Here is an 18,499-nt window from a genome sequence, read left to right as displayed (position 1 = left end):
CACAGTGTCCTCACATGGCAGAAGAGGTAGAAGGGCCGGACAGCTCTGATGCCTGGGACATTAATCTCATTGAAGACAGAACCCTTGTGGCCTAATCACCTCTAAAAGAGTCCTACTCCTAATGTCATCACGTTGGGATTTAAGTTCAACATGTGAATCTTGGAGGGACACATAAAAACCATAGCAGTGTGTCAGATAAGAAATTATCCATGCTTCGAAAATATGTATATTTAACTTTATAAAACAAAGGAGAGAATTATTTGCCTGGACACCTGAGGTATGAGAGAAAGTTATTAAATACAGGCTACAAGACAATGAAACACTGTATCTCAATTTGTCATGTTAGAGAAATTCTGATTGTATTAAGTATAAGAAATTAGCAGCTTAGAATATACTTACTAAAATCTAAGAAAGATTTAAAGAATGATCTGTGCATTTAACTCGAGATATATTTATTTTACTCTTCCTTTTTTTGGCTTGATAAGTCTTGTCAGAGGTTTGTCTCAGTTTTTCTGCTTTTGATAATCATTTCTCTTCCTCCAACACCAGCTTCATCTCCCCTTCCCCATCCCCTACAGATACGTCTTAATTAAAACATAATACTATGCCCATAAACTTGAGAATATAAAAGAACAGAAGTTTCTAGAAAAATACACAAAGGGTCAAAATAGACAGGAAAAAAGAGAAAGCCTAGATATTCAATAACCATTATGGAAATTGAAATGTTAATTATCAACTACCATCAAAAGGCTGCTCCTCTGCCCTGCCCTACCAACCCCTAAAGAAGCTCCAAGTTTAGAAAGTCTTAATGAGGAGCTCTATTGGAATTTCAGTAATGAGATATGACTATATCTTAAAAAGTTTTTCCCAAAAAGAGCAAAGAAAAAATGACCCAACTCATTTTATAAGTTTGACACAGTCTTGCACTGCAAGTTAAGGACAGCAAATTATAAAAAGAAGAATTTCACTTACACACGGAAAATATCCCAAATAAAATATCAGGTAGCTAAATCCAATAGTCTGAAACATTGCAGCTAGCAGTATTCACCCCAGAATCACAAAGACAGCATTATAGACTTACTGATTTCAAACTAATTCACATTAGACAAAAAGAAAAAAGTAACATGATAGCTACATGTAGGAAAAGAATGAGATTTCAAAAAGCACAATATCTATTTGATTTTTTTAGAGAAATAAGCCTTTTTAGAAAAGTGAAAATTAAAGGTAGATTAAATTTGATAAAGTCTTCATCAAAAAAAAAACCTGCATCAAGCATTATACTTAAGAAATGAAACAGTCTCTTTAGTGATGGAATCTAGAAAAACATACCCCATTACTGCAACATGATACTGGAGGTCCTGACCAAAGCAACAAAGATAAATAAATAACGACCAGTGGGGGAAAAAACACAAATTTGTCATTATTGCAGACAATACAATCATGGGAGTAGAAAACTTAGAATTCAAATAGAAACAACACCAGAGTTCAATAAATTTGCCTGCTATATATAAGTTCAATATACCTGACAGAAAAATACTGTAAGAGCAAATGTCAGTTAGAAAACGTGATAGAAAATAACATATTAGAACAGATAAAAACTAATCTAAGAAATTACTAATATAAAGTAAAAAATCCTTCAAAGAATGTAACAGATCTGAATGAATTATACTATCTTCATAAATAAGAAAATTTAAAGACATCAACTTAATCCCTAGATCTTTTTCAGTTATAAAATTTACTGAGGGCAGGAAATAATTATTGGAATACAGCCTTTACACTTAAGTGCCTGAAAGTTAAAGTTGTGCCTTTTTACATTAAGGCATAAAATGTGAGCATCTAAGCCTCAGGTACTTATACCCAAAAGGTCATAATAATAGTGTCCATCCTAAAAACACTGGACACAAAAGACAAACATCTTAAAAAATAATTTCAAATCCAAAATAAGTTTGATCAATTGATGAATGAATTCTTAAAAGTCAAAACATTCTAGCATCCAAACCGAAGGTTGCACTGGAAGTTGGTATGTGTATGTTGCCTTTTGTGCCAGACAGATAAGGAATGGAGGCATCTGAAGAACTCTCAATTCCATTTTCTATGAGTCCCAATTGAGAAGGAAATCCCACAGCAGTGCGTTGCATGCTTGTCTTTATTTCAACTAATGTTTTCAGTGTGTAAAACGTTGTGTAGAAGCAGCAGACTTGCAGGTTGCTCAGTGAAATTGGCATGATACAGATGTGATAGGTAATGTTCAATGATGAACTAATGCTCAACATTATCTGCCATATAATCAATGTGCAGTGTGGCCTAAGCACCACAAAACATCCAGATTTAAAGCATGAATTCTCTTGGGTTTCAAGATTGCTTATTTCCTGAAAATTTTGGTAAATTAAAATCTGCCCATCAAGCAAATCAGGGAGTAATTTTTGTCATGGCTTGATTTTTATTAACCATCAGCCAGCCCACATAACAAATGTTGAACAACAACCTGTTGTTGACGTGTCTCCCAGACTGTGAGAGACACATCTAGATCAATTTATAATATTAAAGAATTCCAATAAAATCTTCCAACTGGAGGAAACTTAACATAAGATTTCAAATTTATAGAAAAGTTATAAAGGTCAATACCAAGTGCATCAGTCACATCTTGTTCCCTGCCTCAGATTCCCTTGGTCTCATCTGTCTCCTAGGCCCCCTCCACCAGAGTGACTAACTGCTTGTGGGCCCTCATGGTCCTTTAACTGAGGACAGCAGCCAGAGTCTCTGATTTCTACCTATAGCTTCCTCTGGAGACAGAGAACCATGATACAGGTCATAGGATCTGGCTTCTTCCTGTGACTGAAGGAGCTAGGAGTTCACTGCCTCTGGGAGAAATGCTAACACAGGGGGAGATGCCAGATGAACTCTGAGTCTTAGAACAGTACATTGGAGGTAACAATACAACAGTTTTGGATAAGCCTGTCTGGATATGTCCCCATGTGATGAAGTGACCAGCTGTGTTTGTGAAATAATGGCCAGATTTGTAATCATCATCTTACATCAGTATTTAAGCCTTGCCTAAGGCTCTATTTGCTAGGGAACCTGTGCTGAAACAGATAATCTTGAAAGTAATTAAAAGAAAATAAAACAATGTGGTGGTATCACAGGAGACAGTGAATAATGAACCCAGAAATAAATCTACATATATATAAAAAGTTGGCAACATAATAGAGGCACAAATTAGTCAAAAAAAGGATTTTATAAATGATGTTGAAAAATCTCTCTTTATAAAGATGAAAAAGGCAGGTGCCCTGTATCACAGAATATTTTTAAATGACCTCCAAACAAACTTAAGGCCTAAGTGTGAAACGGAAAATAGAATAAAATACAACCATGATACGGACAAGAACTTAAACAAGACCGTCAACTCAAGATTTGGCCACAAAGTAATGTATTAATGTATTAAAGACAACACTGAGAAACAGATTCAAATATATTTGTAATGTGTAAGACCAAGAAGAAAATAGTACCTAAGATGGATACGAAACCCTACCACATTCAACAAGAAAAAGATAAGACACCCAGAAGACAGTGGACAAAAGACAGTAAAGCATATTAAAATGTTAGTAAGTGCCTTACTCCACTGCGACTGCTATAACAAAATAACTCAGACTGCATAGTTTATAAAAAGAATTTATTGCTCACAATTCGAGAGGCTGGGAAATCCAAGATCAAGGCTTCAGATCCGGTGTTTGATGAGGACCCATTCCTGATAGATAGCACCTTCTTGTTGCATCATCACTTGGTAGAAGGGGCAAACAAGCTCCCTCAGGCCTCTTTTCTAAGGGTACTAATCTCATTCATAAAGGCAGAGCCCTCATGATCTAATCACCTCCCAAAGGTGCCACCTCTCAATATCATCACCTTGGTGGTTAGGTTTCAACAGGAATTTTAGGGGAAACACAGATGTTCAGACCATAGCAATAAGTAACACAAACATGAACAAACATACAAAGCTGCATCCTCACTAGCAATGTAGTTCAATTAAAACACAAATCAATATACAACCATCAGATTGACAAAAGCTAGAAAATTAAAGAACATTAAAAGCTACAGAAGATGTGGCTGAAACTATAACCACTGCTAACCTTATATAACTATACTTATTAGTCTTATAGAAACTCACAGAAACTTACAGAACTAGAATCACTTATAAACTGCCATACATATGAACTGAAAACAGATAAAAGTAATTTATGCTTTTAGGCTAATTTATGCTTTTAGGCTAATGGTTGAGAATGAAATTTCTGGGGATAACAAATAGTATACTCAAAGAAGATCCCAGCCAAGTCACCGGATCATTTTTTATACAGTTCTTCATAATTTTTCCAAAATGGAACCAAAGAAAATGACATGACTATATGAACCTACCTAGTAGAATAATCGATAGAATTAAAAAAAAAAAAAAAAGGCAAGAGGGAGAAAAAAAAAAAAAAAAACATGGGAAATACGACAAATAGGAAGACGCATGACCTCGAAGAGTTAAACACTTTCCAAATCCATCACCAAGATTGTCAATTTACTTTCTCTGATGAAATACCATAAATATATAGATCATGTTTTCATTAATAACTGAGATGTGCCACTTTGCTACTGTGGTTTGCAACTGAATTGTATAAGAAACAATGGTTTGCAAATACTTTCACTAAAGTAACAAGTCAGCTCTTTCTGACTCAAAGCTTCATCTTTAAATCCCTACTCATTTCTCTTTATAAATCATTTTTCTTCATATGTTCTTTCACTCACCCTCCTGAGGATCTTTTCATTCCTTGCCCCTTTCCTCAATCTCCATTTGTCAAAATTAAAAAAAAAAACTTATGCCTTATCTCTTTCTACTGTACCCCTTGCTCCCTGTGCCCACTGTGCCCCGTATCCCAAAACCCAATGTGACATGAGGTTTCCCCTGAGGCTCTTCCTTATCTGCAAATCCAATCCAGGCCCAACCAAACAACTAAGCAAAAACAGCCAGGGAGGAAGGCAGGCAAGGAGAAGAAATGTAGAACTACACTGTAAAAATTGAAATAAAACTTCTGAGAGTTGTAATGCTTGGTGAATATAAAGAAAAGACACTTCATAAAATTTCATCTTTTCTGACTTGTTCCTGTTAACTCAGTATTTAAAGCCCAAACTTGTTGACAGTACAAGATACAAGTCTTATTTATTCTAATGCATGTGGGGTACAGGCAGGCTATGAATTACGAATGGGAATTCCTGTCATATTTCTTTAATTTTATAGCTATTATATTCAGCTACCCACAGATAAGTGACAGGAATCTTTAAAAATGCGGGGAGGGGTTGTTTCAATTAAGTTAAACAAGCACTTAAAAAATACACCTTCTCAATCTCCATTATAAGATTAACACTTAAATATTACATATCTCCACAGTCAAGTCTAAGATATCAAAGCAAAAGGTACATAATTAACACCCCAGAGACTGATTCTGTCACTGGCTGAATCCTGCTGTATCTTTCATGAATTTTCATTCAAACCTAATTAACAAATTACCTTCTAAAATTCTCTATGTACCAAAAACTTGTGTTAGAATCAAGGCCAGGTCTCTGAACAATAAAATTCAGAATATCATCTGTGAGCATAATACCAATTTTCACAGGAAATGGATTTTAAAAAGCTTCTTTGTATAATAATTTATTATTTTTCCTCAAATTTCGCAGAAAAGAATTTCACATTTGAAGATTCAGTAAGAATCCACTGGACCAATCCATGGGCTTTTCTTCATGTTCCTGGAGATCGCATAGTTTCCACTATTGAATTTGTATTATTCTTTTGTTATTTTCTTTAGAAATATTTTCCTTTAGCAAACTCCTAATGTGTCATTAAAAATTCTCAAGGATGAAATAGTTTTCTTCTCCAATCTTAATAAAATAAAACTGAACAAATACCTAGTTACATGGAAAAGCCCAAGATTCTTTGAAAACAAACACATACGAATTTATGTATCTTAAGTAAAATACAATAGATTTTGACTTTTAAATTATCAATCCAGACATTGGCACTAGTAGCATTTTGGTGTTCACAAGTGCAATCAACCTTTCTGATTTTGTATGTGCACTTACACTTACAAACAGGCACATGTAGATTTTATATAGTTGTTATTACAACTTTATATATTAGTTTCTCAGTAACATTCTAACATCAACAATTTCATGCTCAAATTCTGCAAAAATAATTTTTAGTGACCCTTTAAAGCATCTATTAATAAATGTCACAATTTTATTGATCTCTAGAAATAAAGGTTCAGTAAAAATGACCACACTTATAAAAATGCTGCAAATCACCAACCTTACACACAGATCTTTGCCCATACTTCCAATAATTTTTCAGATGAACTTCTTAAAGATTTAAGGGGACTTCATTAATGTGTATGTACTTAATATACGCACATATGAAACTCACATCAAATCTGTTTATATAACTGGCATTAGTGTTAACATATAAAATATGTGTCTACATATATGTATACACATGAAATTCATCCAGCAATATTTAAGAACCTAATCCATGCCATAAACTCTTCTAGGTGCTAGAAATGAGACTGAACAAGACAAAGTCCCTCTGTAGCAGGACGAACCACAGACAAAACCTCTCAGACACCACGTTGTAGAAGGAAGGGCTTTATTCAGCTGGGAGCATCGGCAAGCTACTGCCTTAAAATCTGAGCTCCCCGAGTGCACAATTTCTGTTCCTTTTAAGGGCTCACAACACTAAAGATTTCACATGAAAGGGTCGTGATTGATTTGAGCAAGCAGGGGGTACATGACAGGGGCTGCATGCACTGGTGGTCAGAGAGAAACAGAACAGGGCAGGGAGTTTCACAATTTTCTTCTATACAATGTCTGGAATCTATGAATAACATCGGTTTCTAAGTTATGAGTTGATTTTTAACTACTGGGTTTAAGCCAGGCAGGCCCAGGCCTGGTTTCAGGCCTGGCGCCAGGCTGCCTGTCTTTGGTTTTACTTCCTTGTTGTTTTTTCTTAAAACAGGTACTGAGTATAAAACAATATAAAATAATATGAGAGGGTCTTTCTCTTCCTTCACCTGCCCTCACAGAACTGAGGTTTTAATAGGAAAGATACACACCAAAAAAGATATATCAGGTAGTGATATCTAATAAGCAAAACTAAAGCAGAACAAAGTAAGTATGATCTTTTTTTTGCCCCCAAGATGGCAGATAGCAGGCAGTATTAGCATGACTAGCCCACTTGGAAGGACAGAATAGGGGGTAGAGATTCACACTGTGATTTTTTTTCCCCCAAGAACCACAATAGGAACTTAACAGGAAAAACCAAAAGAATCCACAGACCCTTTGAAAGAAGTAGCAGGCTGCAGCCTACACTGTGAAGACAGGTGAAAAACTCTAAATGTCCAGAATGTGAGAGGGGGAAAGCCTGCCTCCAATCATACATCCCTACTGGGGAATCTGAAAATCCAGACCACAGGAGAAGCCCTTAACCCTACCCAGAGCTGGACTGGATTTAGGGAGTGGTGTGAAATATAAAAGTGGAAGCAACAGCAAGAAGTCCCTTGCAGGCACTCCCAGTCTCCAGCACTAGCCAAGGGAAGCCATTCCTGACTATATTTCAGAGAAGCCCTCAGGGAAGTTAGCCAATGAACTCAGGGAGGGGTTGCAGGGTGAAAGAAGCTCCCAACTGAATTCTGTGATATAATCTCAAGTGGGGATAAACTCCCTTGAACAGAACCCAAGGGTAAGCTGGAAGTGTGCCACAGATAGGAGTGCAGGATCTGGGTGCCCAGCCTTGTGGGCAGATTGGGAGGGACATGGCCTGAAAGCCATGGTTGCTATTTCTGCAGGGAATCTAATGGCCTGGGGCATGTTTGAGTTCTGTGTGCAGGTTGCCCAGATCTAAACGTGGTGCTGTTAGCAGGACACTATGGGAGCAACAGTGGCCTCACCAATTACATGGGAGCTGGGTGAAGCTTACTGCTGCCTGCTACTTCCTACTCCCTTTGTGAACTCTTCTGTACAGCAGAGGCAGTTATACTCCTCCCTGAAACATTACCACAGTGGCTGGAGAACCACCTGTTCCCTACAGTGGCCATGGCAGCCTCCACTCAAGGAGAGTCTGAGCTCAGACCCACCTAACCCTGCCCCTACCTGGCGGTATTTCTCCACCCACCTTGGTAGCTTAACACAGAGGACAAACTTTTGGGAACTTTACGGCCCCACTCATCTCCTGAGAAGCCAGAATACTTCCCCAGGGCAACTTAGGGCAAGCTCAAATCCCACTGCTAATACCACAGCTGCTGCTCTCTTACAAGCACCACCTCCTGGCTGGAAGCCAAACAACACAGGCCATTACAGCACCTCAGCAGAATAACATCGTACCCAGGTAGGGGAAAACAGCTGCATGATCTCAGCTATCACCACTGTCTGCAACACCCTGGCCAACCAGAGGTCCTGAGTCTATCCATGTGACAAGTTCACTACTAGTAGAGCCAGCAATCAAGAAAGCCAGCACACTAAGCCAATCTAAAACCAAGGAATCTCAGAGTCTGTGTCAGTCCCCTGCCACCTCCATCAGAGCTGAATCTACTGCTAGGAGACTTGAAGACATCATTGGATCCCTTGCAGACATACCCCAGCACCAGTCCAGAGTCTGGTAGCCCCACTGGGTGGCTAGACCCAGAAGAGCAATATCACTGCAGTCTAGCACTCAGGAAGTCCCATTCCTAGGGAAAGGGAGAGGACACTACATCAAGGAAACACCCTGTGGGACAAAAGAATCTAAATGACAAGCCTCGAGTCCCAGATCTTTCTGCTGGTGGGAAGTTTCTTACAGCAGAGACATAATTGCAGTGCTGTGCAGTAGGGAAAGTCTGCACCTCTACACCAACAGGCAGGCAGCCTCTGTAATTATGAAGGGTTTTGGAGAAGGGGTCCTTGTCCTCTGCCCTCCCCCACCTCCCACCCCCATACACCACACTGCAGACACAGCTGAGGCTTCTCCCACAGGAATGCAGTGTGAGTGCACCTATCAACAGCCTTCCTGGAACAATTCAGGGTGATTGCACTCCCACAGAAGAGGCACTCCTGGATTCAGGCTTGCATGAGAGGCAGAGTCACAATTCCTCCCTACTTGGAACATCAACATTCCTACAGATGAAAAAAGCTGCCTGTTTGATCTGAATAGCCAGAACACTGGAACAAGAGTGAGGCTATGAGGTAGATCGCTTTCCTGCTGGCCTGGCAGGGGAGCTGAGGTAGCTCCCACCCTTCACCTAATAAATCTTCAGCAGGTCTAATTGAGAGCTCCCCCAGCCACCTTTATCAAGGCTAGGACCTCTGCCCACCACTGAGTATTACATCTACTCACTTGCCTTAGTTACAACTGGTACCTACCAAAGGATACCTCCCTATTGACCTGAAGACTGAATCAACTCAGTAAATAAAATACTAGAGAAAAATTAAAGTGTATACCACAACAGAATGAGATAAGCTTCAAGAGATTCCTGCCATTCCAACCCCATAGGAGACATTCAACTTGCCCACACACCAAGTACCGAGCTACTACAATCAGCATCTGGGAAAGCCAGTGCACAAAGATCCTCTATAACTCAGGAACTCATGCAGCATCTTCTCCCCTAAAAGCACCAAAAATCAAATTAGGCTATAATAAACATTAAAGTCAGATCCTTGAAAGGGGAAAAAATAAATTTAAAAAAAAACCTACAGTCCAATTAAAAAATAAATTCAAGAACAATTTGAAGAAATAGTCTACCCAAATAAGAAAGAATCAGAAAAGTAATTCTGGCAATATGACAAAACAGGGTTCTATAACAACCTATAACAGATCACACTAGATCCCAGGCAATGGATACAAACCAAGATGAAATCTCTGAAATGCCAGGTAAAGAATTCAGAAGGTTGATTATTAAGCTATTCAAGGAGATACCAGAGAAAGGTGAAAAATAAAGACTTTTTTTTAAATCTATCATATAAATGAAAAAAATTCCAGAGAAATAGATATCATAATGAAAAAACAATCAGAACTTCTGAAAATGAAAGACACACCTAGGGAAATACAAAATGCAGTGGAAAGTTTCAACAATAGACTAGAACAAGTAGAAGAAAGAATTTCAGAGCTTGAAGACAAAGCTTTTGAATTAACCCAATCAGATGAAGTAAAAAAAAAAAAAAATTTAAAAAAAGAACAAAGTCTCCAAGAAATATAGGATTAACAACCTAAGAATAATTGGTGTGCCTGAGGGAGAAGTGAAGTCTAAAAGTTTGGAAAACTTATTTGAGGAAATAATTGAGGAAAACTTCCTGACGTTGCTAGAGATCTAGACATACGAATACAAGCAGCTCAAAAAACTCCTGGGAAATTCATTGCAAAAAGACCATCACCAAGGCACATAGTCATCAGGCTATCTAACGTCAAGACAAATGAAAGAAATGTTAAGAGCTATGAGAGAAAAGCATCAGGTAACCCACAAAGGAAAACCTATTAGACTAACAGCAGATTTCTCAGCAGAAACCTTACATGCTAGAGGGATTGGGGTCCTATCTTTAGCCTCCTGAAACAAATAATTGTCAGCCAAGAATTTTCTATTCAGCCAAACTAAGCTTCATAAATGAAGGAGAGATAAAATCTTTTGCAGACAAACAAATGCTGAGAAAATTAGCCACTACCAAACCAGCACTACAAGAAATGCTAAAATGAGTTGTAAATCTTGAAACAAAAGCTTGATATATCACAATGGAACCTCCTCCACATAAACCTCACAGGGTCTATAAAACAATAACACAATGAAAAAAAAGTACCTAGGTAAGAGCTAACATGATGAATAGAACAGTACCTCACATCTCAGTAGTAACATTGAATGTAAATGGCCTATATGCTCCATTAAAAGATACAGAATGGCAGAATGGATAAAGCCAACCAAGTATCTGCTGTCTTCAGGAGACTTACCTAACACATAAGGACTCTCACATAAACTTAAGGTAAAGAGGTGGAAAAATATATTGCAAGCAAACCAAATGGAAACCAAAAGTGGGCAGGAGTAGTGATCCTTATACCAGAAAAAGGATACATGATAGATGCTGCTACTTTAAGATTATAAGATTATCAGGTAAGACTTCTTTGAGGTGGTGATGTTTGCTACAGACCTCAATAAAGAGTAGGAAATAGGCCGAGTGTGGTGGCTCATGCCTGTAATCCCAACACTTTGGGAGGCCAAGGCAGGCGGATCACCTGAGGTCAGAAGTTTGAGACCAGCCTGGCCAACATGGTGAAACCCCATCTCTACTAAAAATACAAAAAATTAGCCAGGCATGGTGGTGGGCACCTGTAATCCCAGCTATTTGGGAGGCTGAGGTGGGAGAATCGCTTGAACCCAGGAGGCAGATGTTGCAGTGAGCCAAGACTGTGCCATTGCAGTCTAGCCTGGGCAACAAGAGCAAAACTCCATCTCAAAAAAAAAAAAAAAAAGGAGTAGAAATAAGCAGTTTAAGATCTGGAAAGAGTGACCTAGGCAGAGGAAGAGCAAGCATGTGGACCATTTTTAATACATTTATATGCACAGCCTTTTATGATCATTCGTCTGAACAAATATATACTTGGTGTTTGTAATATACCAGGCAGATTGCTAAGAACAAGACAGATACCATCCCTGCCTTCACAGGGCTCACAGCCTAGCGGAGGAGTTTGACATTTCACAAATGACTTCAAGTAACTATTCAATTGTAAGTCTGATGCTGGGGAGAGAAGAAAAACAGGCACTAAAAGAACACAGAATGGGTCAGCCTAACCTGGTGTGGCCAGACAGGAAAGAATTCCTTGAATAAATGATAATTACAGAATAACTAAATAATAAGCAGCAAAGTAGAAAGTAAAGTTCTAGATAGTGGAAATCTTATATTTGAAGAACTAAAGTAAGCATGGCTAGAGCATATATAAGGGGACAAATGAGATAAGCCAGAAGAAACAGGGAGAAGAAGCAATCCAGCCAGTCAGCACATAGAATAGCAATTAGACATCTGTGAACTTCCAGCACCATTTGAAGAGGAAGAGTTATCTATAACCTAAAACTGCACATCTTTTATTTTGCCACATTCAATAGTGACCACGGATCAGCTTGCAGTGGGTTTCTTCTAACTAACTTCATATGACACCTTGGTTACAATTGCCAGATATCTGCTAGTGATGGTTAATATTAGGTATTAACTTGATTAGATTAAAGGATGCCTAAATAGCTGGTATTGTCTCTGGATGTGTCCGTGAGGGTGTTGCCAGAGGGGAGTGACATTTGAGTCCGTGGACTGGGAGAGGAAAACCCACCTTCAATGTGGGTGGGACAATTCAATTGGTTGCCAGCACAGCTAGAACAAAGCAGGCAGAAGAAGGTGGGATAAGCTGGCCTGCTGAGTCTTCTGGCTATCATCTTTCTCCTGTGCTGGATGCTTACTCCTGTTCCCTCTGCCCTTGGACATCAGAAAACAGGCTCTTCAGCCTTTGAAGGCTGCACTCTCACCTTCTCTACTTTTGAGGCTTTTGGACTTGAATTGAACCACTACCAGCTTCTTTCTTCCCCAGCTTGCAGAAGGCCTATTGTGGGATTCACCTTGTAACTGTGTGAGCCAATTCTCCCTAATAAATTATCTTTCATATATACATATATCTTATTAGTTCTGTTCCTCTGGAGAACCCTAATGCACTGCTCAGCTCCCAAATGGTCAACACTATTATGTATTTTCTGCATGCATTCCTCAAAAGGGACAAATTCCAAGTCCTCTCATCACATCTACCAGTCTATCTGCATCTTTCTTCACCTACTCTTTCCTCCTGTCCCTATGGATGAACTATCCATATTCCCAGCCAAGGTCAACTTTAATACCACTAATGCAGTAGGTCCCATCCACTCTCACTTTACCACTGTCTTCTCACTGTGGAATCACCCCCATCAGCATAACAATGTGCTGTTTTATCATCCATCTGAAAAAAAAATCAAACTTAATCTGTAACTATTCAGCTACCTCCTCCCATTTCTCTACTCAATATGTACAAAAGTTCCTCCAAAAATCAGCCCTTCTATTCTTAGATCAATGCCAACAAGATTTTCATATCCACCACTCCCATCAAACACTGGTAATCTCACACTGCAAATGTTTATGTACAGTTCTCAGTCCTCACTTTTTAGAAATCCTAGGCAACATTTAACAGAATGGCAATTAGACATCTGTGACCTTCCAGTACCATTTGAAGAGGAAGAGTTATCTATAACCTAAAACTGCATACCTCCTTTTATTTTGCCACATTCTACGATGACCATGGATCAGCTTGCATCTGATTCAGCTCAATCAGAAAGTACTTTCTTCATTAAGTTTCTGGGATACTACCCTCTAATCCTTATGGCCACTCTTCTATCCCCTTACCTAATTCTTCCTCACCTCCTATAGCAAGTTGACTAAAGCACTAGATTAGTTGCTCAAACTTATCATCATTGGGAAGTTTCTGACAAGCTCAATATCTGATATTCAATAACTATTTACTCAATGTGCAAACAAATGACAGTAAAATTATGTAAGTACAGCAGCATTTCCAAAACATGAAAACCAGAAGCAATCCAGTAATATTAATGAAATTACTTGATTCTTAAGTTACTTACTTTTAACTAAAATTTTGATTAACAAAATGTCTAAGGAGCTGTATAGATAACTTACCATAGTACATCTGAGACTGCTGTTCTTAAAAAGACTGGCTTATAAGACAGGCCCTCAGCCAGCATCTGAGAATTAACTGACAAGGGCAAGTCACTATGCCTGCCTAGACTGTTGGTATCAACAACATGATTTATGCTGAACACCAACTTTCCTTCTGGAAATCTGGAATTTTTGTATGTGCCAAGCAGAGGATATCCAGATGACCAATCGAACACCCTGGGCATTGTATCTCTAACAGGCCTCCCTGGGCATAAATGTCACACACAATTTGCTGAATTTTCACTGCTGGAAGGAAGGTGTGCTTTGCATGATCCTTCAGGAGAGGGAGGGAAGAGAGCATCTAGAAGCCTGCAAATGGATTCCTCAAGATTCTGCCTGCATCTCTCTCTTCTGATCCAGCTGTATAACCTTAATACTTCATTGTAATAAGTCTTAGCCTTGAGTATAACTATACGCTCAGTCCCATGAGTTCTGGAAATTCTCCAAATGTGGAGGTTGTTTGGGGAACCTGACATAACAGCAGCTTATTCAAAAAGCCCAAATTCTTACCTGCTGATATGCTTCATAAATCACATCAAATAGAAAAGCTTGGGGCATTTCACTTGCTCTGTGTCTGGCACGTTCTAGCGAGTAGTCTAAGCAACCATCAGCAGATGGACTGATGACAGTAGATACAAGAGGTCGAATGGCTCCTGCTGCCTGAAGAACAAAGAGGCAAAGAATATATTTCACCTACAAGCCATTTTAAAGTGAAATTCTGAATTCAGTATCTCACTTTTGACAGATCATATTCATACCTTCAACAAGCTACCTTAAGAAAACATCTGAATAAGTGTGATTGGTTCAAAAATGGTTATTTCAGGTAAAAAAATCAATTTTGTAGTATTATAGTTTCATACATTAAGGTGAAATTTTCCTTCATTATAAGTTCAAAATCCTTCTGATCACAGGCCATTGAGGTCAACACTAAAACAAAAGATGCTAAGATCCAATTGGGTATTCCCTGAAGATGAAGGAGGCAGAGAAGGACTATCATGAAATAATTGATATGGATTGCAAATTAATATTTATTAGTATACCCTCAGGAGGGTTACATATTAGGTACTTAAGGAAATAAACAAGTTCTCCAAGATCCCCTAGATGAGACTCAATAACCCAAACAATGTGGGTTGCTCTAATTTGTGATTTGTGTCTTGCTCTAATTCACAAGGAAAAACAGTTCCTGTCAAACACAGTCTCCATGCAATGCTTCCTCAGGCAATACCCATTGACTTCAATTGCTATGATGAAATTTCTCTCAATAATAGTTGCATCTGAACTTTAGAAGAGACATTTCATGTCTGACAATTTTTCCCTTTATCTTTTATGGAGTCCCATTGTAAGACAGTTTTGAAGGCCATTACCAGAACAACTGCCTTAGTGAAAACCCTTTAAAATATAGTTCAATGGTGGGCAGTTAACCAAACCTTATATTTACTCCAAAACATCCTTTCTTCCACACAATTGCTACATGGGGATGATTGCAGCATATGAAATTAGTGCACAAATAAAACAAATGTCTTCTTGATGAGACCAACATCTGAACAAGATAGATAGTCCGCACATCGGTTTGCAAAAGTCAAGGGACTGGCTGAAAATCAAAGCAAATGTATGAGCCAAACAGACAGTTTATAAATGTGTCACCCCTTCCAGTGCCTCAAGTAGGAATTTGGAACCTAAGCATAAAAACAAAAATGAGGACACAGGGTGACAAAGAGGAAGTAGTATCCAAGTAGGTGAAGGGTAGGTCAACTGGTCAAGTCCAGTACCTATCAGTAGGGCTAGAAGATTAGACAGGAAGGAAATGCAGGTACACACAAACATGTATGCTGCTTTAAGAAAAAAAGATTCCACTGAAACTACGTATATTTTTGGAATTCTATATCAGGGCATGAAGTTAAAAAATACTTAAGAGAACACGAGACATCCAAAATGCCAATGCAAGGGGCTCTGCAGACTCTCTCCTCATTGAAACTAGTGAAAAGTATTTTAAGAACCATTAAAAGCCTCTGAAAATTGTCCTAAGGACATTCAGCAAATGAAAAAAACATTTATTCGAGAAAATCTACTAAATTTTGGTAAGAACAGACTGTGTAGTACTCAAGCCGTGACCCATTTCTTCTTCTATCCTCCAGCCAGCTCAATGTAATGGACGCTCTACTCAGAGTAGGTATGGCTAAAAAGATACGGCCCCCTCACCCCAAGTTCCCAGTATGAAGGGCAGACTGCCAGCATTTCCTATGCCCCTCAGCACTATGGCACAGCGGCTAAAATCTATGCAAGTGTGGACACGAGGTTGAGGCCCACCTCTTTCACATAGTTCCCACCCATGCCCCAGAATACCCAGAATACTGGGGCCCTGATCACTCTTCTTCCAGCTCACACATACGCCAGTTTTCATACCAGGGGAAATAAAAGACCAGAGTCTTCTACTGCCGTCATGTAGATCACAGAGTAGGGAGTTTACTCCAAAAAAAATAGTGCACTGTGCCTACCCACAGTTTCAAAGCAGTGATGTGGTGATTTTTCACAAGTAGAAGACAAAGGATGTGAGAGTAGAGAGCTATGAAGCTCTCCCAAAGGGAACTCACTTTATTTGGAAATTCAAACCTAAGTGTACTCTCAAAAGAGATCATCATGGTAAGCAATTAAAAGAATGCTGGAGATACATGAGCACAAAAAAAAACTGTCAGACAGTCAGTTTACCAGTGAAAGCCACGGGAAAACACAGCCAACAAAAGCTCTCCTTGGATTAGGAACAAATCTCAAAAACTACCCCTGCAAAGGGGCTAGAATTTAACTGAGGCTACAAGGGATATGTGCCCAAGGCATTATCAAAAATAAAGATGAGCAATTAGCACACAATGAGTGTAGCTTAACAGTTACGTGAGATATCAAAGGCAGACAATATAATAGAGGTCTGTGAAGGAGACAGTCAAAGACAGCCCCACTGAAACCACTATCATTCTAGGATGACTATATAATACTCAAGTGTCCACCCTCTGAAAAAGCAACATCAGAAGCTTTTCCCTGTGAAAGTAAAAGACATCACTAAAATAGGCCAACCAAGTCATAAACAAATAAGCAAACAACTCATGCATCCAAATAGGAAAGTGATATCCTCCAGGGATGGGGTGGGAGGGGAAGGGCAGGCAAGAGGAACTGCCTATGAGAAGGCCCCGCCCATATATCAAACTTAGCAGATGAAGACCTCAAATCAGAATCAGCTATTATAAATACATTCAAAGAACTAGAGGAAATTACACTTAAAGTAGTAAGGCAAGGTATGACAATATCACTAATGTTAAGCAGTTTAAAAATATAGAAATTCTGGAACTGAAAACTACAACTATAATGAACATTTATAAAGGAGCTCAGTGACAGGCTTGAACTGGAGAGGAATCAATGAACTTACACTTAGATAAATAGAGGTAATACAATCCAAACAACAGAGAAAAAAGGATGAAGATAAATGAACAGAGCCGCAGAATAAAGGACACCATTAAGTACACAACAATTTTGTATTGGGAGTACCAAAAGGAAAGACGAGAAAGAAGCAGAAAAAAAAAATTTCAAGGAAATGACTGGCAACCTCCCAAAATAAAGGAAAAATTAGTCTTCAAGAAGCTCAATGAAGTCCAAGTAGAAAAATCAGAAAAAAATCCACATCTAGACACATCATAGTAAAAGTGCTGAAAACCAAAGTCAAGGAAAAAAATCTTGAAAGCAGCTCGAGAAAAATGATTAGCAAGAGAACATCAATATTAACAAGTGACTTATCAGAAACAATAAAAGTTAGAAGGCAGTGGGGTAATAGTCACTAATAGGAAAAATATCTCATATCCAGCAAAACCAATATTTCACACATGAAAGCAAAATGAAAACACTTCCACAGAAACACAGAATTCTTTGCTAACAGATTCATCTTAGGAAAAAAGTAGCAACAAATGTTCAGCCTGAAGGACATTTGAAGACAGCAATTCTAATTCACATTAAAAAACAAAGTGTACCAGTAAAGATAATGTAATTATAAAAGACAATATAAATGTATGTTTCTCTTTATATACTGTTTTTAAAAGCAATTATGGAACGTGAGAGTTCCCTGACACCCCTCACGGGACCTGCAACAGGGGTGTGGCTCATCTGTTTGGCTGCCATACACTCAAACCCCTTATGGGATGGGGAGCACCCAGATGGGCAGGTGCAGTAGCCAGAGAGAGCGCTTTTGGGCTCCAGCCCCACAGTAGCATCTAGGGGTGGGTACCCGTGACTCCTAAAGCCCCAGTGGGCATGCATGTTACAGTGCTCCTTTAGCTCTGCCGTCCACAGACAGCTTAAATGTTAACCAGCTTAGTGCCCTCTTGGTATCCAGGTCCCTGTCCAGCGTCCAGGAAGCATCATATCATACATGAACTTGAACGATGGTGAATGTGGGGGTTTTATTGAGTGGTGGAGGTGGCTCTCGGTAGGATGGATGGGGAGCTAAAAGAGGGACGGGGTGGGAAGATGATCTCCTCCTGGAGTTCGGCTGTCCAATGGTCAATCTCTCTGACCACCCCCAGCTGAACTGCTCTCAACGTTCAGATGCTCTTTCTCTTCTCTGCTGCGCTGTTCTGCCATTCTGCTGTTCTTTTGTCTGTCTGCTCTTCTGCTCATGGAGCCTGGGGTTTGGGGCTTATGTAGGTACAGGATAGGGAGGGTGTGGCAGGCCAAAAAGCAA

At 39.1% G+C, this 18,499-nt stretch overlaps 1 protein-coding gene across 10 annotated transcripts in view; it reads right to left on the bottom strand.

The window, feature by feature from the left end:
• CRPPA (CDP-L-ribitol pyrophosphorylase A) overlaps positions 1-18,499 on the bottom strand; it is a 329,262-nt gene that overhangs the window by 273,684 nt on the left and 37,079 nt on the right. For 8 of the 10 annotated variants that reach the window (XM_054559421.2, XM_054559424.2, XM_009242966.4 and 5 more), the window contains exon 3: positions 14,290-14,439. The exons of the other annotated variants lie outside the window; for them this stretch is intronic. In XM_054559421.2, coding sequence (XP_054415396.1) covers positions 14,290-14,439 — 150 coding nt within the window. The remainder of the gene's footprint in view (positions 1-14,289; positions 14,440-18,499) is intronic. 10 annotated transcript variants of the gene reach the window in all.

The sequence above is a fragment of the Pongo abelii genome, chromosome 6 (assembly GCF_028885655.2).
Source record: "Pongo abelii isolate AG06213 chromosome 6, NHGRI_mPonAbe1-v2.0_pri, whole genome shotgun sequence".
NCBI classification, from domain to species: domain Eukaryota; kingdom Metazoa; phylum Chordata; class Mammalia; order Primates; family Hominidae; genus Pongo; species Pongo abelii.
The sequence above is the reverse complement of the archived record's forward strand: the minus strand, read 5'-3'. Positions and strand labels throughout refer to the sequence as shown.